The following is a 23015-nucleotide window of genomic DNA, read 5'->3' as shown; positions in this document are numbered from 1 at the left end:
ATTAAGGTCAAAATATAGGTCATCTCCTTGATCCTTCAACTTTATTAATCCATTTTATCCTGTTAAATTTTTTTGATGGTGCTTAGATCCCTTTCCAGTTAAATGCTGTTAAAATATTACACCACGGTGTTTTGCAAAGAAAGTAAATTTCTAAAAAATTCAATGTTGACAAATAGTAATCTTTCTCTAGTATAGCTTCACCAAATCGAAGCACATATACCCTCTGACCCTCTCTTATTTTTCATTTACAGCAGAGGGCCACCTTAATTTGTTTCTACAGGATCAAGACTCTCTGTACAATATTGGTTGCTTAATTTGACTTTTATAATAACTGTCTAAGAAATCTTCTTCCAATTGTTTTTAGAATGCAATTATAAAATTAAAAACATAATAAAAATCTGCAGTAGTTGAGATTTGCCAAGAGATTTTGATTTTAGACAAGATGTTTGGTGGTTGAAAGATAATAGCATTAAATTGGTAAGTCACAAGCAATTGAAACACTTATTTGTTCTCCTATTTAGAGCATCTTGAGTTATTCGGTAATAAGATGTGGTTACACTTACAACTAATTATGGTGGATATCTTTACTCAATTATGACTTTTCTCTCTAAACACGACTATATACTACTGTTCAGGAATTGAAGAATATCAATTATTATTATTATTATTATTATTATTATTATTATTATTATTATTATTATTATTATTTTTATACTTCTTAGTGTTAACCTCGAGGAATCCAAATATTTTGGAAGAAATTCGAGCACAGGTGGTTGGTTATTGATCAAAAGTATTCTTTCCTTGTCATATGTCAACCACTCCGTCAAGCATTTAAACACTGACCCTTGTATTTGAACGAAGAATTTTAAAAAAAATTGAAAATGTGTACACATTAAATTATATCAATTCAATCACCTTCATTTCTAAAATAATTTGTTTGGATGTTATATATAACTTGTGAAATTAATTAAATATTCAGAATTCGATGCCTACAAAGACTTTTGGTCATTGACAGCAACACAAACAAGTTCTTGACATACACATTGATTTATTTCTTAGATTCTCTCAATGTGTCAACATCGTGTAACAGAAACTTATTAGTCACCTAAGTAGCTTTGTCTTTGGCGACTACTTCACCAACCTCTACGCCACGCAGTTTACTCAAGTGAACCGCAACAAATTAAGGTATACATGTGTGAAGGGTATCTATTGGAGTGACAGAAATATGAGATTTTCTAAAATTCCACCTATTATAGTAGCTTTTCAAATTACTTATTATATGCAATAGAATATTAAATTGTGTAGATGGCCCCAATAGGAGGAGAATGTGGATGGGCTAGTTAGCATTAATTAAAGCCTGAGAGATGTTATATATATTGTCCAAAAAAAAAATTTAGATAGTTATACCTAAAAACTCAACTTATATACATTAGTACTTTACTATTCTCTATCTATTTTTTTAACCAATGTGAGACATGTAAATTCTTCGTTTCTCCTCCCCTTAATCTAATTGGATTGGTATGTTTTGTTGGTCTAGTTGTGATTTGTGTACCATCATGCCTTGTAGTTTCATTTTTAGTTGTTGTTTTCTTATTACTTGAGCTTACTCTTTTATGTCAGGCTTGTTTTCTCAAGTTATTTCAAAGGCTACTCCTTTGTTTGATTTAATAAAAAGTGAGAAGAATAAAGCGAGTTAGTATTTAAGTTAGAGGTGCCATATTTTCCGTAAGTCTAAACTAGACTCGAGCACTCTCAACGCAGAACATATATAAATTTTAACATAAATATGTTCTATTAAATTACTGTATGATTTGTGAAAAAAAACTAACTCAATCATCCAACTAAGTTATATGGAAATTTTTTAAAAAATAATAATAAGATGCTCCAGCTCCATAAAAATTACTTCATCCAAATACGTCTGTTGGGTTTTGAACAAAACCAATAAAATTTGCGGGGCAAATTGTAGCTTTCTAACTTTCAGTGTATTGGAAAAAATTAGTCTCACATTAACTAGAAATTAAGTAATTGAATAATATATAAGTGAAAAACAACCTTCACTTTATAAACCAGTTTTGTAGGGTTGAGTTAGGTTTAAATTCACAACTTTACAAGCCGGTTGTTGTAGACAACAGTGAACAAAAGAAAGTCTCACTCTTACATGCAGTTGAACAGATAAATTATAATTCAGCCTTTCTTGTGAATCACTTTTATATAAATAATTATTTTAACGAGGGTCGGTAGGTTGACGTGTTGACATCTCTATATGTTATTACTCATCCAGAATAGACAAAAGGATAAATATCATGTAGAGTAAAGAGGAGAAGAAGAATATAATGATTTGAAATTCATAAGGTACGTGAGAAAAAATATTTGTGTATATTTGATATTATACTGTTCCGGGAGCTGATCACTGCATGAGAATCACGCTTCACATGAATTATGTGGGAATTAGATACATGCATCTCCATGCTTGGGCCTACCCCATTTGCAATTAATAATATATAAGTTTGATAATGCTCGACTATGGTTACCCATAAGATAACCAAAATACTTAAGCAGTAGAAAATTAATATATAAAATTTGACAATGACTCGCGATGCATGAATATGTCAGTCTCATCAACATCAATTGTTTCCTTTCTTTATTTAGTTGCCAAACTTTTTGATGGTTTGTGTTAAGTGTTAACGATGTGCTTTATTTTTACTTTGAGGTAACTGCGAGGCCAATGAACTAATGTTTCTTTTAGCCAGGAACCTTGGATTTATGAAGCATCCACATTCCAAAGTGATGATGCATACCACACTTTGGTATCTGCAATGGTTTGATACAGAGATATACTTGTATTGACACAATAAAAAAGGATAAAAAGAGCTAGTGCTTTGTGACGGAAATTGCATGCAATTAAAAGCTAGACTTCGATTGTGTTTTCTTGCACATGAGCAACAGGTGTGTACGGATAAATAAATAAAAAATAAAATAAAATAAAATTACCCTTTTATAATTTCTTTATAAAAAAAAAATTTGTGAAACAGTCACTAATTAGTTTTTCCCAGAATGGTTGCAAAGCTTTTTATAAATTGAAGAAAGAAATTACCCTTTTATAATTCAGAGTTCAGACTGGTGAGTAATGTCTCTCATTTTTAGCTTCTTTTTTTAGTGGGACGGGTCTGTGAGCAATAGCGGCGGGGTGATGACGCGAATGGCTTCCAACTTTGGGATGAGCCCAGATGCCTAAATCTATTGGGCCTAAATGTACACAAACGAAAGATGGGCTTAACATGGTCCATAAAGCACCGGTATTCTCACCTTATTTTTCGTTAAATTCATATCATTGGCGAGTATATCATTTTTTCCCCATTTTATAAAAGGAAACAATACATTCGATTCAAATACACAATGAAAACTTACTTTCATTGGGTATCTGAACTAGATATACAACATAAATCACACAATCATAATTTTATTAATATTAGTTAAAATAACCATGATACAAGTTATTTTTATAAATAGTAATTGAAATTATGATACAATAAGTTACCTTTTCAAGAGTAATCAGATTAATTATGATACAAGTTACCTTTTTCTAGTCTAAATTAAAATAATTACAATATAATTTATTTTTTTAATATTAAGTTATTTAATTACAATTTTTAACAGTAATCAAATTAATTATGATATGAATTAAAAATAATTTTTTAATAATTAATTTGATTTTATCAAAAGAAGGTAACTTGTATCGTAATTAAACAAGTGAAGTCGGGTGAGGGGTCACGATAGTTAAATAATTTTATGTGTGTTTTATTAAAAGTGAAAAGTAAAATTAATGAAGAAAAAGGAGTGAAAATAACTGTGGTATGTGTAAAAGCTGGTTGTTTGAAACAAATTTCTTTCCTTGTCGTGTGGGATTGTGAGGGAAAGGGTCGATTTGGTACAAAGACATTAATGAGTAAGAGGAATTATTAAAGATTCAAAATGATTGAATAAACAAATTAATTAGAGTATGAACCAGCACTTAATACATTAGGGTAAGGTAGGTTTGGAAACAACCATCATTTTGTGTGGTGTGGGACTGGGGAGATTCCATTATTAAAGGACAAGCTACCAACTTAATTAATTAAATTTAGATTAAAAAAAACAGTGGCTGTGGACTCGTTTGAGATCTCTTACAGGGAAAAAAGTTCCCTTTTAAAGGATTTTTTCCACAAAAAGAAACCAATTTTGCTTTTTTGCATTTGAAAATAATAATATTTCATAACTTCTTATATTAAACTAATTATACTTTTATTTGTTTAAGAAGCTAAGAATTATTAGCTTTTGAAATCAATGGTAGCCTGACTCTTTTTTTTTTTTTTATTTTTAATTTAAATCCAAACACATTCTGAAATCACTACTTTTATTTGTTTTGCTTAAACGTTGCAGCGACTGCCGTGTGATGAATTAGTGACAGCTCAAAGCTGAAGGCGAAAAGTGGGTTCCATAAGGACAACTTTTAATTCCTCAATCTACAAGATTGAAGATCCTATTGGCATTTTTCTATTCATTAATTTTGGTGGGCTGCAATTGTTGAGCCTCTGGTTTAATATACAAAAGCTTATTTGATTGCGTGTTTATTATTGCTTGCTTGTTTTATGGTTAAAATATTGATTCTCATTCTTTTTATTAAAATATACAAGTTGTAATAAATTTCAATTTTAATACACGCCTTAACTATATTTACACTTGAACACGTTTTGATAATGTACCCAAAACAAAACCCATATTGATAATTAAAAAAAAATGACATTTTGATACACATTTTAATTGTATTATCAAAATTATTAATTATACGAAATAAACGGCCCCATAATGCCTGAAAGATTCCAACTAATTGATAAATGCATTGTTTTGATTCATCATGTGACTCAACAGCTGTCTTATAGAAGACAACACACCGTAGTGTGCAAGGCAAGTAGCATCTTATTTTAGCAATCCGTATTCATTGTAGTACTATTACAGGATCGCAAACTCGTATCTAGAGATCTATGAGAGAAAATAATAATAACTCGTAATAAAATTCATTAACTCCTTACACAAGATTTTAAACGTAATTTCTGTTATTTTAATATTAAAAAGTAAACACGTGAGGATGATTAAAGCTATCCAGTCCTAATCATATGCTTAAACTACTACTCTGGTAACAAATTAGTTCTAAAATAGACAAGTCCGTAGGAACAGGTATTAGCTTTGAAAGAAGAAAGATTACTTAAAGCACGCAAGCTTCTAAATTCTCTTAATTAGTAACATGTAAATTACAAATTATCCTTCTCCTTCGCCATCCCCTCTACATTTTTGTTTAAACAACAAATCTTTTGTACATGGACCTTTTCCCTCACTCTCACCCCTTTTCGGCGAACCCGAGAAAAAAAAATGAGAAAAATTTCACAATGTGAGAATGAGAATGAGCTGTCCAATAAATAAAGAAATAAGATTTTCAATAAACTCCACCAGAATCCTCCTCCCTTAATGTAACATGCTACAATTTTATCACTAACATGTCGCCGTTATGTTTCGCTTACTTCACCTTCACTACACATGCCCACATGTATCACCATGGTCCCTTTCTCTCTGGACTTGTTCACTCTGCAACAGTTTCTCCTTGGAGCCTGCCAAAATATATATCAAAACAAAGTATAACTAGTAAGCCAACAATAGTTTATGGATCCAACTATGACATTACCAATTAATTTAGTTGTGTAGCAAGAGTTGGAGTAATATGTAGGAAGTTATAACTTACTCTGTCCCATAGATGGGGATCTGGCTTCTTATACACCTCGACTTTGTCAAGAGCAGCAGGATTAGCCATTTTCCACCTGCAATCTGGATGAGGGACACGATGTCTTTCATATTCACTAACTATTTGGTGCATTGTAGAGTTGTACTTTGCCTTGGAGAAGTAAAATACAAAAGGCTTCTGACATGGATTTCGACTAACTGGACGCGTGTTGAATGCATATGCAGTGTAATCTGCTCTTCTATACCAGTTCAAGAATGTTCTTGAAGGCATTTCCATCTCTCGCGGTGAAAAGACTCCGCGAAATATTTGAACAGCAAAACCCCAGGAAACGGAGACAGTCCAGCTCTTGGATGTGTCGTAGCAGATGGATTGCTGCATGAGGCCTGCCGAGTCAAGCTTCATTGGTATGGTGAGGCGTTCAAGGGCTTGTACACGGCTCATGTTGGGGAAAATTGGCTCAACCACATCAAGGTGGTGCAGTGACACCAAAGGAGTCACGGGGTGAGATGCAAGAAGCCCCAACAGGTTTCCATACACATCGTACTGTTTCAATAAATCACCGCCACTTGTCAGAAATCACAATGCCTTCTCTATAACTTATAACAACACTTTGATGCTTTCTTCAACAAAACCAAATGCTACTGTTCTGTTATCAACGGTCAAAGTCTAACTATTGATCTTTTTTTAATTAAAAAAATTAATGTTCTCTTTTAAGAGTAATTAGAATTAGAATTAAAAACATTTTAAATGTTTTACATTCTTATATAAGTGTTACTGAGTTCATCTATCGTTAATTTTTTATTTTGAATTTCAAATTTTTATAATAATAGAATAAATTATTTTTTATTATGTGAATTCTAAAAAGACTTATACATATATTTAATTAACTTATTTAACATTGTCAACGTAAAATAATCTTTTAAATATACTAATAAGTTATACAGGCTTTTAAAAAGTCTAGACCGGCCTTACATATATATTTCAATTCTAACGTAAGTTAACCTACTCTATTCTTATATGTATATCTATCTCTCATCAATCAGCCTAATTACTTCCACAAATTTGACTCAAACACAAGTCAAAACATCGATTCCACTCCAAATGCAGAAGCACCGTGTTTTCCACCACTCAACTTGTACACTAGGTGATCTAAACATGCTTTATATTGTTATATACATACATAAGCTGTTAATAACTTTTAAAATTATATTTAGTGTTGTCAAATTTTCATACTCTTAATTTTCTTAATTATGAAGTGCACTTAATTCATCTCTCCTACTCTCTTTTTTCTTATCATAATTTAATTATTCAGAAATAAAAACAGTTATTATTGAATTGGTAGTACTAGTATTTGTCTAACATATGAGGCGAATAAAAGAATTTAATGGGAGGTGTAAAGCATCCGCAAGCGAACGCAGATAATTAAATCTCACAAGGCAGAAATTGAATGCAGAGTCAAAATGTGGCAAGAAAAACAAAAATATAAAAAGAAAAATGTAATTAATGCGATTTGACACCGACAGAGGCGATTCAGTCATTACTCGGATCCAGAATAGCGGCAAGTAAAACCAAAATTTCCAGTTTCAGGAATTCTGGTGACGCGCAAACTTTCTATTTTTTTTTTTTTCCATTTAATCCATAGTTAAAAATAGCGATTTGTTAGAATCCAACGGAACGCGCTAACTCACTCGCTGGAACCGTCGGCATCATTACGGAACAGTGAAAACAGGAAGCAGTCCCCACTACCACCGAACCCAAACAAAACCGACAAAACAGTGCAATCCCATACATTAGTAAAACAAACACAACCACGCAAAATTATAAGACAGCGACAGTAGTAAAAAAAAAAAAAAAAAAAAAAACACTCATAACAAATAATATTTATAATTAATACAAGAGAGTGAGTGAGTGAGTTACGGACCTGGTGAAAACCGATTTCCTTAGTGAGTGGAACACCGAGTTCGGCCATACAAGCCTGCATTCTATCGTCGGAGCCATAGAGAGCAGGGTAACGCTGAATGCAACGGTCCTGCATTTTGTAGAGAGCTTTCGCGAGAGGGTAACTAATGGCGAAACCTCCGCCACCGTAGGCCATGTTGTAGGAGAAGAAAATGTTCTGCAAGTGGGACTCCGATAAGCTTCCAATGTAATAGAACTGGTTATGATCGTATTTCCTCAGAACGCGAATCAGGTTCTCCGTCACGAAAACGGTGTCGTCGTCGCCCATCACGAACCACCGCACGTCCTTCAGCCCCAGCCGCAGCGTCTCCGACACGATCCGCGAGATCCTGATCGCCGACCGGTGCCCCTGCCGGTTCGTGTACTTGAACCTGGCGGTGTCGCCGGAGATTCTCACCGGCGGGAGAGAGTCCTCGTCGGGCTCCGGCGTGATGTTCTGGTCGAGCCAGACGACGCCGCGCATCTCCCTAGGTCTGTACCAGAGCTTGATGTAGTTCTTGCGCTGGTTCCAGAGCTTGGCGGAGGCGGCGATGCCGAAGACGACGTGGCGGAGGGCGGTGCGGTCCTCGGGGTCGGTTTGAGTGGCGAAGGGAAGGTGGTTGCAGGCGCGTGAGGTGGAGACGAGCTTGAGCGTGTAGACTACGTAGGTGAGGGAAACGAAGAGGATGAGAAGGAGTAGAATCTTGGGTATGGTTGGGTGGTGTGAGGCAATGGGAGGGCCTCTCATCTGCTCCCAGATTGCCTTCTCTGTCTCTTTCTCTCCCATTTTGTGAAGGACTGGAATGAGGGCCTCCAAAGCCCACACCAATGCAACCGCCTCTTCCTACTTCCTATATTACATTACATACCTCCTCCCACTCCACACTTACTCATACATATAAATTTTCAGTGTGCCAATCCTCTGGGGCCCATGTCTCAGGGGATGCCAAATCAACGAATCCAATGCCGGTTTTTCTTTCCTTCCCTTCCCAATACTCACTAATAAGTAATAACTATATCATATCATATGAAAAATTAGACAAAAAAATAAAAGCAATGTCATTGGTTTATATTTTTGTTTTAGTGTTGCAGTTACTGCTAGGAATAGTCTCTTGAGTCTTGAGCAAACGCCAGATCTACCTCTACAAGGAGCCAATTTAAGGATTTCTTTTTTAATTTATATTTCTCAGACTCATATCAATGTCATTTCACCTAGTTGGATTCGTGTCTCTATGTTTCACAATTCTTTTTTTTCATTTCATTCAATATAAATGAAAGAATTTATGAACATTGTTATAACAGTCCTTAGAAACAGGAGAGAAAAAATGACAATTAAATTTTTACAATCAAGTTAATCCTTGTAGTTAGCTTTCATCATCGTCTAATTCTATTAACAAATAACATGTGACGTGACGTGACATGTTATATTTCACTTTCGCATACACGTGTTCTCACTCGATTATCTAATATGGAAACATTAATAAGAATTAAGTTAACAATTTTAAAGATCAAAATGACATTAAATTTCAGAAACATTAATAATGCCAGTTAAGATAGATGTCCATCCATGATTGCTCCATATCACCAAAACATTTAAATAAAAAATAAAAAATCATGGCACCGACCAGCCCTCAACCTTCACCCACAAACTCATTTTCTTTCCTATGATCCATTGCAATAAAAAGTTGTAAGAGCTGGTAAAATACAGGAAAGAAGGGTTAAAATGTGTTTTACAAACTTTTTGAAAATATTTAGAAAAGTAAGATATCACATTTATAAAAATAAAAAAAATCAAGATAGATGGAAAGGAAAAGAGGAATATTGTGCATTGTCTTTCAAATCGTTTTAAGTTTATTCAATAAGAATGAGAAAAAGGTAAAAAAATAAAAATAAAAAAATAAAAAATCTTCTTCCGGTGAATTTTTTACTAAAATAATTTTTTTAAAAAAAAAATTTACCAAAAAAGCACATGTACTACTTTATTTACCCAAGTAACACCTTTCATTGTTCACGTTCAAAATTTGGTTCCTGGGGAACCGAATTCTGAGCTAGTAAATTTTTTTTTTAATTTTTTTTTGCGTTTTTGAATCTGAGCATGGTGTAAAACTGGATCTGGAACGGCCCGTTCTCCCTTCAGAACGACTGGCCATTCCGGATGAAAAAATACACACAAAACGAATGGATCAAAATGGGCCGTTCTACTTGGCTGTTCCAGTTTCAAAATTAACAGCCTACACGTGAAAGCAGAATAGCCCATTCTGCTTGGAGAATGGGCCGTTCTAGTTACAACATTAACACACAACCCGAATTACAAACAGAAAAGAAAAAAAAAGTTTAAACACTACTCAGAATTCGATTCCCGGGAAATCGAATTCTGAGCAAAAACAAAAAAAACAAAAAAAAAATTTGAAGTTCAGAATTCGGTTTCCCAGGAACTGAATTCTGAGTGTAAACAGTAAAAGGTGCTATTTCTGTAAATAAATTGGAACATGTGTTATTTTAGTCATTTTTTAAAATAAAAAAAAAAATTCAGTAAAAAATTTTCTTCCTGTTTACTTGAATAGAAAACGAAAAGAAATAAAATAGATAACAGTATCTCTAATTAAAAAAATAAAAGTGATGATTAATCTTTTTATACAAAAAATTAGAATACTTTTTATACAAAAATATAATTTTATTATATAAAAAAACATATATATATATATATATAGAATAAAATCAAATAAAATCATGCAAACATGTTTAAAAATTGTTTTTCTTTATTTGAATATTTAGTGTAGAATAAATCAAATAAAATGGTGCAAGAAGAAGGTAATGAAATAATGTCAGAACAATATAAAAGCAGTATTTTATTAATAATCTAATCTGTGCAACAATTTGAATCCCTTCTCCCCTCCCCTTTGTGTCCAATTGTATTGTATGACATTGACGCCACTCTGTTTTTACTTTCTCCAGATTCCAAACTGTGATATTTGCCCCCTTTTCTGCCTCCATCTTTCTTTCTGCTTTCTATTGCGCCCAACAAAGTTAACAAACAATCTATCTCTATCACTGAATCATGCTTTGGTGGGCAGCGGGTGGATCCGATTCGGGTGGGTTCATTTGAATTTGAGAGGAGAAAAAATTATTTTAAAAAAAAAAGAAGAAAACGTTAAGTTGGGAGAAGAATAAGTTACTTTAAATTAGAAGTGAATGAGTATAGATGGAGTGAATAAATCCTGTAAAGTTATTAAAAAAATAATTAAAATAATGTGATTTTAGATTTTAAGAGCATAAAAATTTAGAATAAGTGAACTCAATATGCACTTATCCTAACCTATCTTTCTAAAAGACAATTTTCTAATGAAAGTATAATTAACACGAGACAAAAGAAAGAGAAGAAAAACAAAAATAGAATTATAAGTCACACACTTATTAATTACATTTGATGCTTGCACTTTGTAAGATCTTGTAATCGAAAATATCTTTTTTAAAACAATAAATCTCTCACCTTTTGTCTAACGTTATTCAAACTTCATTTGACATGCTTTTAACTCGAGACAATTCTCTCACTTCACACTCAACGCCATTCAAACCTTGTCCGATGTGGTTTGAACCTGAGATAATTCTCTCTTCTCACGTCTGACGTCACCAATTCTGCACTCAACATGAGTAAGATGAAATTTCTCTATTGGGATTACACTCGACGCCTTGAAGGTGTGCTCAGCGTGATGGTGAATTCTGTATAAAGCAAAGCTCCAAAATTCCTCCAAACCACCTAAAATCCAAAAAACTCCAACATATATGCAACAATTTGTGTCATTCATATATACCAACAACAACTTATTCCACACCAAAATGACAATATGCAATTAGCAAAAAAGATCAAACTATCAACTTCCTTACTCTCATGCTTAAAGCACATAAAACTAGCCCCTTTTCACCATATCATTTGAAAATCCATCAACATACTCACATTTGATAACAATCAAACCACATGCAACTTATACCACTCATCAAAAATAATTTCTTAACTTCCTTTACCTCAACTCCAAACTAAAAGAGAGGAACGAGAAGGAAGAACACAACCAAGCTCTTTTGGAAAACTCCGCATCTAACTCTACAAACCTGAATCAACAACAGCAACAAGTCAATTCCTTGAGGAATGGATCACTCACTCACAAGAAGGTCAGAGGATGAAATAATTTTCGCCTCCAAAGAATTTCTTTTTAACTTATCTCTCTAGAATTTCTTAAAAATGAACTTATGTAACTTAATTCTAAAAAGAAATCTTATATACTCCTTTTCTTATGGTCAAACTAGACCTCTACTCAAAGAAACCTTCTAAACACCCAAAAACCCCTCACGAGTTTTTTAACTCTCATAGTTCTTCAACAACTACTCCAAAAATAATACACACCATATAATCAACACAACTCACAGTTATTGATGAAACACAATTATTGATAAAAATATACAATATTATAGTAAGAATTCAACACAATATCAAGAAGTTATGACATCTTATACATTATTCAATCAATTGAGTTAAACATCTTTAACATAATTGTTTACATTTTTTTATTTGAATAATATGTATAATCATTTAATCTATTAAATAGAATAAATTAATATTTTTTTTCATGAAGAGGAAGTTATCTTTCTTCTTTGCTTTGCTTTTCCTATAAAATGCAAAAAGTTATTGCTTAAGTTGAAATTAAGGTTGGTGTTGACAATTTATTGACATAAGGCGAATAAATAAGCAAAGGATTTTTTTATACACATTTAATAATGATTAATGATTGTAGGATAATGCTTTCCAAAGAAGAAGTCATGGATTCCTACCTAATATTATTCATTCATGTTTAATTTTTTAAATTCCCTATTTTTATCACATTGTAAAATCAGAACATTACACCAAGAAACCATGATCTTTTTAAGACCAGTAAAATAGATTATCTGATCCTAAACATCATAAATACTTATGACATGAGAAACTTAAGCACACTACAAACAATGAGTAATCTTTACTTGTGGTCCTTACACACCTTTGACGATATCATCAATATTAAATTTTTATGAGCTTTCAACTTATTGTTATGAATGCACTTAAGAAATTAGTCAAATAAAGAATTTTATCCTTTTCCGGACACTTTAACTTCCAAAGTCATTTCCACAGCATATAATGAACACTTGTTTAGGCAAAGTTTTTAAAATCCTCTCGATCATCCAATCAAGCATTCAACGTATTGATTTAAGAATCAAAATGCCCACAAATTAAATTATAAAAAACATTGATTTAATTGTGATTGAATTGTAATTGGATATTCATAATAAAACAATAATAATAAGTATTTTTTTGGTAAATAATAATAATAATAATATAATCAAAAAAAGTAAAATAATAATAATTAAATAATACACAGAAATAGAATATTATAAATTTGTAACATTAAAACTAAAAAAAAATATTTTATGTATTGTTAACATTAAAACTACACATAAAAGTCTAAATTAAATATAGATGTTTCATTTATATATCATACATAAAAGGTTAACATTAAAAGTATACATAAAACTCATACAATAATATTTTATCCTTGTCTTTTTATAATCACATATTACATGTCATATTTCTTTCTTTTTTTCTCTCTTTTTCTTACATAGTAGTAAAATTTGTAATACAATTTGTTGTACGAGCAACATTTTTTAATCAAATAAATCATAATATTTAAGTCTAAGTTTTAATAATAAAAAACAATGTTTATTAATAACAAGTTTACATATAAATTATAATAAAATAAAATAAAATTATAACACTCAAGTTATTTTTATTTTTAAGAAAATATCAAAATAATATCATATTAAACATTGTTCATTTTACTAGCCGTGAATTTTTACCCATTTTTTTTATCACTTTTTATCGAGTTTTCTGAAAATCAGTTTTGCAATTTATTTAAGCTAGACACTAGTGTAGTTCATTCTTTTATCCAAAGTTCAAACCAAATTTTTTTTTTACTCAAATCCAGTTTTTAGAACATAGTAAGCAAACACCTTATCCCTCCCTATATAATCAAATCTTGGCTGTTTGAATAAGGAAAAAATCAACAAAAGGCGGGAAAAACAAAATTTTCAGATTAATTATTGAAAAAGTTATTTTTTTAATCATGTTATTGAAGTACTCATCGATTTTTTGGTTTAATAAGAAAAAATAAATCATTTTTACTGAGTTAGTTCATGTAAGAATAAATTGATAACAGAGTTAGTTCATGTAAGAATAAATTGATAACACCAATCGCAACTATATATCAAATTGACAAATCGAATCTTAATCCATGTCTAAATGGTTAAATAATATAATTACCACTATCTTTAGTATTTTTTATTCACAATTTTGCCTATAACTATTTTTCTTTTTTTATTCTTTGATGATCTCTGTCAAGAATAGTAAATAAGAGAAATTAAAAACTCAATAATTTTAAGTTTCAACTAATTAATTCAAGGCTTGCTTAAATTTAAAATAAAAAGAACATGGATTAGTTTCATCAAAACTTTTGTTTTGACATGATTTATATTTGAAATTTGTAACAGAATAATTATTAGAAAAATAAAATTAGAAATTTACCATAACAAATGCATTACTAAAATAGCCTCTGAGTTTACCTTCACAGATGCACCTTGTTAAAAAGGACTATAGACAAAATTTTTAAAGAGCCCAAGGAAGCAATTCTAGAAAGCCCAAAGGAAGCAATTCAAGCTTCATCATACAGTCAAATTTGATTATGAAACAATCAAACAAATTTTCTAATTATCACAGAAAAATATTAAAGTTAAAACTTGATCGTCTGCCCAACTAATTTCAACATAACTCAATTGTATTCAATAATACACAATAAACATGTAATCCTTAAACTAAAATAGCAGAGTCCTCTTAAGGAAGACTCTTCCAAAAATAAGCGTATGCCGCTGTAAGTGACGAATACACGGTATTCTTTAGTAAAAGGCGAAAGAATAGTTCGCGTTGTATTCATCACACGGCTCCGTTAGAAATAATAGCCAAAGGCCTTTTATTTTAAACATCAGCAGCTTAATTGCTTCTTGGTATACCACACGATGTGGGATTTAGTCAGAAGTGTAGTCGCCAACAGATTTTTAAGTCTGCGAACCGTGCAAGACTCAAGAAACTGTTCTGAGGCATGGATTATGAATGCTTTGATTTTTCATTTTACTTTCTTAATACAAAACTACTGCCCTGAGAGTCTTTAGTGTGCTATTATAACCCTGTAAAGTCTTACAGACTTGGGACAACTAGATTGAATGCTAAGTTTATTTCTTTTAATTAAAGTGTCGCTCAAGCACTCACTGATTTTGGATCGTTAATATCTGAAATCCCAAACAAAAAACTCAAAACGTGGCTCTGGAAATTAGAGACCGTAGAAACAGATATTATTATTGTGAAATTGAAACAGATATTGCTAATAATAACACATTGGTTATCCATCAAAATGGCCTACCTTATTGACAGGAAGTATCAAACTCAGTCTGATTTTTCCAATTCTAAATATAAAAATAGAACATTTGGTTAGAATTGAATTAAGCTTTCCAACAAATTAAATTTAAAATAGGTGGTCCCATGATTTAATTTAAGGAAGTGTATTGAATTATACCACTTTTTTATAAAATAAAAAAAAATCTTATAAATTTTAAGAGATTTTATAAAAATTTAATTACATTTGAGATTCTTTTAAAAAACTTAATAGAAATGTAATGTTTTCAAGTTTTATTTAAAAAAATAATCAAAATTTTGTAATATAAATTTTAATAGATTTAATTTTATTAAATTTCAAAATTTCATGAGTTTATGAAAAAAAGAAAAATTGAATCAAATTACTTTATATATAATATTTTATATATTTATATCTTCTTTCTCATTCATATTAGAGTCAAATTATTTTATTTATAAATTTTTATATGTTTATAACTTTTTATTTTTATTATTTAAATAAAAAGATTAAATTTATGCCATTATCTACTTGTCAAAACATGTTTTAACATGTTAAAACTTTAATATTTCAAAATTAAATATAATTGAAATTAAACAAATTAAACTTAATATGCTAAAATCATTTTAACAATATTATACTTTGAGAAACCCAGCAAGTTTGGCAACAGACCTTCTCTTTATTACAAAATTTTGTACTTAGATGCAGAGTATTGTTCTTTGATAAACCCAGCAAGTTTGGCAACAGACCTTCTCTTTATTACAAAATTTTGTACTGAGATGCAGAGTTTTCATTTAAGAAAACTCTTCCAAAAACTGGCGTATGCCGCTTCATGTGACAGAAACACGGTATTCTTTAGTAAAAGGCGAAAGAATAGTTCGCTATGTTTCTATCACACGGCTCCGTGTTGAATTCAGGAGACAGTTTTCTATTTTATATCATAGGCTATTTACTAGCTGTTATTATATCAGTCGATGTGGGCTTTGATCAGAATTTTAGACTCCACTCCAGTCATCTGTACTACCCCTCATGCAATAAAAGACCGGAGAACTTATGTCATGTCCTCCCTCACCCACATATTATGAATACTTCATTTTCCATCTCACTTTCTTATCTTCGCATTTACAATTATACTGTTTAAAGAATATTTTGTGTTTTCCAGCTTGGGATTCTAGTTTGAATGTTTGGTTGATTTCTTTTATGATTGTTGTTTTTAGGGCCCTATGATATTGGAGTGTTAATTTTAAGAATTCTGTAGAAGGTTTAGAGGCTATGATCAAGGCTACCTCTTTGCTATGACCAATGATCAAAAAAAAGAGAAAAGAACTATTTAGTGCATAGTGAAAATTCGCAATTAAAGATGAAGGAGTAAACATGAGTTATGCAACAGTCTAATCTTCTTCTCTTTAAGTAGAAATGCTGCAGAAAAAACTTCATTTACTCACTATGTTACTGCACTGATATGCAGATTTCTTGAAGAATCGCCATTGGTATTTGAATATGTTGTTGTAATGGTTAGTCTTGAAGAGCATTCCTTATATGCTATGTTCAACTGATTATAATCTCGTTCATTTTTTGTTATTAAAAAAAAAGTTGGCTCTAGACTTTGCTGAGTCTAATCAACTGGTGTTTTGCATTCTCTAGGATAAAAACTAGTCATTTGAAGTTTGAATATGGACTAAATAATGACTACGGATTTTGTTGTTTGTATATTACATCACTATCATCTAATTTTTTATCTTCATGAATAGTCATTAGGGTATTTTGACGTTTAGTTATTTAAAAAATGAGCAATAACTTTTCTAAAAACAATCTTCCCAAATATGCACTTACCCTTGAGAGGTTTTAGTTAGATGAGTAAAAACGAATTTTTCATGTTAAATGAAAAGAGATGACAAGAAATGGATATGCTTAAAGTAGAAAATAGGCCTAGAGATTGTATTAAAACCTCGATTGACCATCACTCTTGGATATAAATAAATCACAAACAGTCAAACACACTTAAAAAAACATACTTAAACTCAGCATCCTTATATAACTGCAGTCTGTAAAAAAGAAACACGATGTAAATAAATTTCTCTAAAATTAATTCTGCAGTTTAATAATTAAATTACAATTGCATATCAAGAGTTTCAATTAAATTTATAAAAGCATTTGAAAGTTGGACTGAAACTGCAGAATCCTGCATAACAGAAGACATTTCAGCAATTTAGAGAATAACTTATAAATGTGTTTCCTTGCATTATTTATTTTTTCTTTTAATATCTTGATCATAAATTTAAAAATACAAATGCTAAAAATTAATGTAAATATCTCCTTATTTCCCCTTGTTAAAATAGAAGAAAATAATTAGACATGATTCTTAGCTGGCTACCGAAGCCTACAATACGACAGAAGCTAGTAAAGGTTTTAAAATTACCTACATTAGAATTTCAACGACAATTCTGATTTTCACAGTTATCCATGATGGTAAATGAACTATACAACTTTAATACATTCTTCTGAATAAAACCATAAATCTCAAACGCAAAACACTAGGCTAAAAATAATACATAATTATTCAGCTTATAGAATATTAATAATATATATCTAGCAATTCCGTACCTATGTCATGATTTATTTAGTTAACTATTAGAACATTTATAACAAAAACTAAAATCCTTATAATTTGAATAAAAAAATAAATACCTAAAAAAAAAATTCTTGAACTGAAGCTGGAAGGGACCGCGCGAACGCAGGTCCCCACTGCCACAAATAATGAAGTAGGCTCTCCCATTAAGGGAGACCTTAAGCTTGCACCCCTCCAAAGTGCAATGGAAGCCACAGGCTTAGGCCATGGACCTTAATGATCATCCATTGACCCCATCCAGGTAAGTGACTTTTAAGGTGCCAGCTGCCAGTTATTTAAAGTATCATAGATTATACACATTTATAATGCTGAACAATGTGGGACTAAATAGATAAACTTAGTTAAATTAATTTTCTGGTACTTTTTCACTCTATATTATCCCAGTTCACTCAGGGTAAGTACACCATGACAAACAACATCATTCGTGTAAATGAGATTAGAAATTAGAAAAATACACCTGTTAATAAACAAGGATTCTTTTGGAGGAAAGAAAATCAGAGGGAGGTCATATTATGTTATAAATCTCTTCTAACAAATAGTAGCATTGTGTTCTTTAACAGCCGTATCAATCTATGAATCCAATAATTTTAATATATCAATCTATGAATCTGTGAATCCAATGGCTCAAATATTTGATAACAAAAAAAAAGGTGAATACTTTAACCAATAATTTTATTTGTGTTGGTTATTAAAATAAATATAAAAAATTAGCAAATTAAAAATATACAAATTATTCAAAACTTATTTTTAAATGAGTAAAGATATTTAATAAAGGATGTTATTAAGTATTCGCCAACCACTCAGTCGCCTGTGCAATATAGAATCAGTTCAAGTTGGTTTAATGCGTAAGGTTAAGCCCACCAATAGCATGTTCAATTTGACTAATAAGGAACACATAGATATATCATATATAAGTTGGTTTGATTCATGGTTTCATAAAAAGGCAAGCAGTTTCATGAATACAATGGATCCAACTTCTTTCTGATATCTGATACTGTTATGAAATTGATAAAATAATTACTTTGTAACTAGTGGTAGCACATTGTTTCCTGATCACAATAACCAAACATATTGGTTGGAACTATGAATCTGAATCCGATGGTATAATAAAAAATTATGTATTGTTGTGTTATGTACGACATCAAAACATAGGGATATACAGTTGAGCTTGTTTGCCGCCCGGATTCTGATTTCATAGAATGTGAAAGGCATGGGAAAGAAAAAAAAATTGAAAGAATGAACAATTAAAAGAGGGATAAGCTCAGATTCTGATTCAATGGTTTTCCTAAAATGTGAAAGGCAGAAAAAGAGAAGAAAAAAAAATGAAGGAATAAACAATTAAAAGAGAGATAAGCTCAGTTTCATGAATCTAAAAAGGAGAGGGAACTAGTGCTAGAATCACATTAATTTGCTCTATTATATTTGAGTTGCAGCAAAAGAAAACAAATTTCCTTAGTTAATCTGGCTGTTTGCTTTGATTCAACCAATTTTCTGACCTCTTTTTCTAGCAAAAAACACAAATAACTAAAACTAGATTACTGAAAGAGTAATAACATTATAAGGCATATTATATTATGTATACATTGTACTCAATCTAAATCAAAAACCAAAAAATTAAAACCACAATCATTGAACTGAAATTGCAGAGCCTCCTAAAAGAAGACTCTTTCAAAAATTGACATATGCCGCTTTGAGTAACAGAAACACGGTATTCTTTAGTAAAAGGCGAAAGAATAGTTCGCTTTGTTTCTATCACACGGCTACATAGTGTAAAACTTATCCAACACTTTAATTTTATAGCGTAAGCAATTTAATTGTTTTTTGTTATTCCACCCGATGTGGAATTTTGTCAAAAGAGTAGACATCCATGCGTTTGACACTCGAGTCGTCTTAGCTACCCCTCAACAGTCAAGAGACTACTGTCCTCCGAATAATAACATATCAGGATACACAATTAACTAAATTCTATTTATGCCCAAATTAACTTAGATATAGCTAACTGGAAAGAAGAGAAACATACAGCCTTATGCAGAATTTAATTTAATTGAAGTTATAAAAGAAAACTATTTATATAGAGAGATATTTATATAGAGAGATTGATAGATAATAGATGGATATAATATGTATAAATAAATAAATAATTGTTATGCTTTCAAGTAACTAGTTTTATTTTATTATTATTGAAGAATGTGGAAGTTCTGTAAATTATGGAATGGACGCTGCACTATCTTGGATTTCCTCTACCTGCTCTTTGGTGTAGGTTTTGTGTCTCCCAACCTATTTTTATTAACAATCCCTAGATTTGACTCGGCATTTGCATAGGATTTTAACCATTGTATTGTGAATTATGGAGACATATTGAAGAAAGTGATAGGTTGAAAATAACTTATGGAACTTCTAATACTGTAATCGAAAAGATTGTTATTAGTAATAGCTCTGCTCAAATGGCCTAGCTTATTGACTGAAAGTATCAAGCCAAATCTTATTGGTCCAATTCTATATGTAAGTAGTTTTGTGGGTCAGAATTAGGTTAAGCTGACCAACAAATTAAATCTCCTGAATCTATGGTTTATTTTTAGCATCATAAGATATAGACGAGCTGGTTTCCTGGTTTATGGATTGATAGTATTCTAAAAAAAAAACACTGGAAACTAGAAAGGAGAAAATAGGAACACGTACGAAATCCTAGACTTGGTGTCCTGAGTTTAAACGGATTCTTTGTTAGGATTCCAAGTATACTACAAAATACTAATTCATTGGAGAACTAGTTTCAAATTTCACATTCATTTACTGTATCTTGTTGACCTACTTTGAAGGAGAGTGGAATATTTGTCATAGATGTATGCATAGCATGGTGCTCACTATTGTGGAATATCTGTCTTGAATGTATGTATAGCTCGCGATAACTAGTTTGTATGCTAGGATTATTTTTTTAAGGTCGCTGTTCTTACTGCTGCACTCTGATCTTGGAGTGTTAATTTCAGCAATCTTATAAAATGTTTAGAGGCTATGAATCAGAGCTACCTACCTATTTACTATGACCAAAGATCCAAAAAACAAAAGCTACTTGTTACACTGAAAATTTTCAATTAAAGAGTAATGAGTAAACATGGATTAAATAATAGAATGAATTATAAAAGCATGTTGCTCATTCTCATCTTTTCTAGTATACACTTTTTTTGTTTTTGACCTTGTTTCTCTGGATTCCTTTTGATTTAGTTTTGACAGTGCCAAGATAAAGCTTGAAGTTTTGATTTAAGTATTATTGCTGGATAAAAAAAATCATTTCTCTCTGTCACTGTTTCTGCTGCTATGCAGGTTTCACGAAGAGACACCCAGGTTTGAAGTTTACGCATTAAATTCTTGCTTGAATAAATCATTTATCTGCTCTATTTCTTCTACTTCTAAGCACCCTTGATGCTACACCTTAGCTAGCAATAATTTCTCAGCATGACAGCATTGGAAGTAACTAAATTCTTTTAATACCCGATATTAACTTGCAGATATGGCTAATTGGAGAAGGGATAGAGCCTTTGCAAAATTTAATACAAATTACAAACTGTAGATATAATATTACAAAAAGCTCGTTATGCCTTCAAGTGACTAGTTCTTTTATTGAGAAAACTGGGCATAACAGACATTCATTCAACTTGGTGCTTATTGAGATGAAATTAATTGACACCTTTCGTAGGTGGTGTGTTGCGAAAATGGGGATAAGATGAATCATAATCTACGAGTTTCTATATACATTCATGAATTATCTTGCTAGAAATTTAATATTGGAAGGAGGGACAAGTAGCATCTCACTTGCAGTTATAGGAATTTACGGAGCACTCCTGCAAATTTTCAGTACTTTTAAGAGTGTCCTCTCGGATCAATTTACTATAAGTTTGGCATCAATGTATAGATTTGAGTGTTTGAAGAATGAAAACAAAAATTTTCATAAGCACGCATAGTTTGAGATAGTACGGTGGACCTTGGTGCTTATAAGAATTTGGGTTGGAAAACATGCCAACTTGACTTGGCCACGCATCATAAAGTTCAATGTAAGTAAAATGAGTGCATAGAAAACCATTATGTTAATTGACTAAACATCGTAATAGTACAAACTACAAAGCAATACAACATGTATAATTGGAGAGATGAGTATCATGTAAACAAACTGATAGTAATAATTATACTAATAGTTTGATTTCTGTAAAAATAAAAAATAAAAATAAAAATAAAAGTTTATACTAACAATAATTCACAAAATAATAAATCATTGGTAAATGAATTTTCTTTTTATAGTGAACATTAACAGGGTAGAGAGCAAAGTATGATGTCAGCTGAGAACTTTTGCTGCTATACAGAACTTTGTTGGAAACCTGTCCGGCGTGGTTTTAGGAGCGAATACATTGCAGTGAATTTGGGCCTTTGAGTCTGATACGACTATGGAATGGGCTACAAGGCCTAAGTAAGTGGGTGGTCATGAAATAGAACCAATCCAGCATACTGATTTTCAAAAAAAAAAAAAAAAAAACTTTCACCTAACCGATGCTAAAGCCTCCTTGATGGAGTGATACTCAATTTGGTCTTCTTTAACAGGTTTAATCAAATACAATATCAGTTTTAGCTAGTTTTATTTTTATTTTACGATTTCTTTATGTACTTCCCATTTCCTAATTTACTATCTTAAGCAGCAAAACGGACAATGCACATCATTAACCGTGATTCTAAATATTCTTGAGTTCTTCTAACCAAAAGATTATAAACACATGCAATAAGTATGTTTTGTTTCGGTAAAACTTCATGTAACACCCATAATTTTGGGGATAAAAATCGTGTTTCTCACTAATAAAATAATATACTGAATATTACTAAAAAAAAGTTAATAATTCGGTTTAATACATCAATAGGTCTCTGAACTGTTAAATAGTCTTCAAGTTGTAAAACTTTGTAGTTGAATCCTTCAATTATTTTTTACAATTTTTGTAATTAAGTCATTAAATTTAATGGTTCATTTACAAAACATTTATTTTTTTCGATTTTTCTCTTTGTCTAAATAATGTTAGACATTAATGTTGTAACGTTACATGTGAGTCGGACAAAGACTCTTTCCGTGAAATAAGTTGGAGATGTAAGTTTAATCACAACAATATAGGGACTTTTTGCCTCATTCACATTAAGTGTGAGTAGTTTGACAACTGGGAGT

The 23015-nt window shown here is 31.2% G+C and overlaps 1 protein-coding gene, 2 long non-coding RNA genes and 4 other non-coding genes across 7 annotated transcripts; 1 reads left to right on the top strand and 6 right to left on the bottom strand.

Annotated features, from left to right (window-relative positions):
* Nucleotides 1-5238: 5238 nt before the first annotated feature.
* LOC109801291 (uncharacterized) lies at nt 5239-8963 on the bottom strand. The gene is made up of 3 exons (XM_020362324.3): nt 7695-8963; nt 5774-6316; nt 5239-5642 (listed from the first exon to the last, which is right to left on the bottom strand). The coding sequence occupies exons 1-3, from the start codon at nt 8496-8498 to the stop codon at nt 5541-5543; spliced, it is 1449 nt and encodes a 482-aa protein (XP_020217913.1). The 5' UTR covers nt 8499-8963; the 3' UTR covers nt 5239-5540.
* A 5551-nt stretch (nt 8964-14514) lies between these two features.
* Nucleotides 14515-18020, bottom strand: LOC145954566 (uncharacterized). The gene is made up of 2 exons (XR_014431810.1): nt 17881-18020; nt 14515-17237 (listed from the first exon to the last, which is right to left on the bottom strand). It is a non-coding gene; the product is annotated as an uncharacterized LOC145954566 (long non-coding RNA).
* On the bottom strand, nt 14614-14730 carry LOC114916055 (U5 spliceosomal RNA). Its single transcript, XR_003804358.2, has one exon. It is a non-coding gene; the product is annotated as a U5 spliceosomal RNA (small nuclear RNA).
* LOC114916054 (U5 spliceosomal RNA) lies at nt 15978-16094 on the bottom strand. The gene has a single exon (XR_003804357.1). It is a non-coding gene; the product is annotated as a U5 spliceosomal RNA (small nuclear RNA).
* On the bottom strand, nt 17911-18070 carry LOC114916052 (U1 spliceosomal RNA). The gene has a single exon (XR_003804356.2). It is a non-coding gene; the product is annotated as a U1 spliceosomal RNA (small nuclear RNA).
* On the top strand, nt 17944-21529 carry LOC145954568 (uncharacterized). The gene is made up of 3 exons (XR_014431811.1): nt 17944-18062; nt 21140-21160; nt 21325-21529. It is a non-coding gene; the product is annotated as an uncharacterized LOC145954568 (long non-coding RNA).
* On the bottom strand, nt 19468-19583 carry LOC114916056 (U5 spliceosomal RNA). The gene has a single exon (XR_003804359.1). It is a non-coding gene; the product is annotated as a U5 spliceosomal RNA (small nuclear RNA).
* Nucleotides 21530-23015: the final 1486 nt, after the last annotated feature.

This window comes from Cajanus cajan, chromosome 2 (assembly GCF_000230855.2).
Source record: "Cajanus cajan strain Asha chromosome 2, NIPB_CcT2T_4, whole genome shotgun sequence".
Classification (NCBI taxonomy): Eukaryota; Viridiplantae; Streptophyta; class Magnoliopsida; order Fabales; family Fabaceae; genus Cajanus; species Cajanus cajan.
The sequence above is the reverse complement of the archived record's forward strand: the minus strand, read 5'-3'. Positions and strand labels throughout refer to the sequence as shown.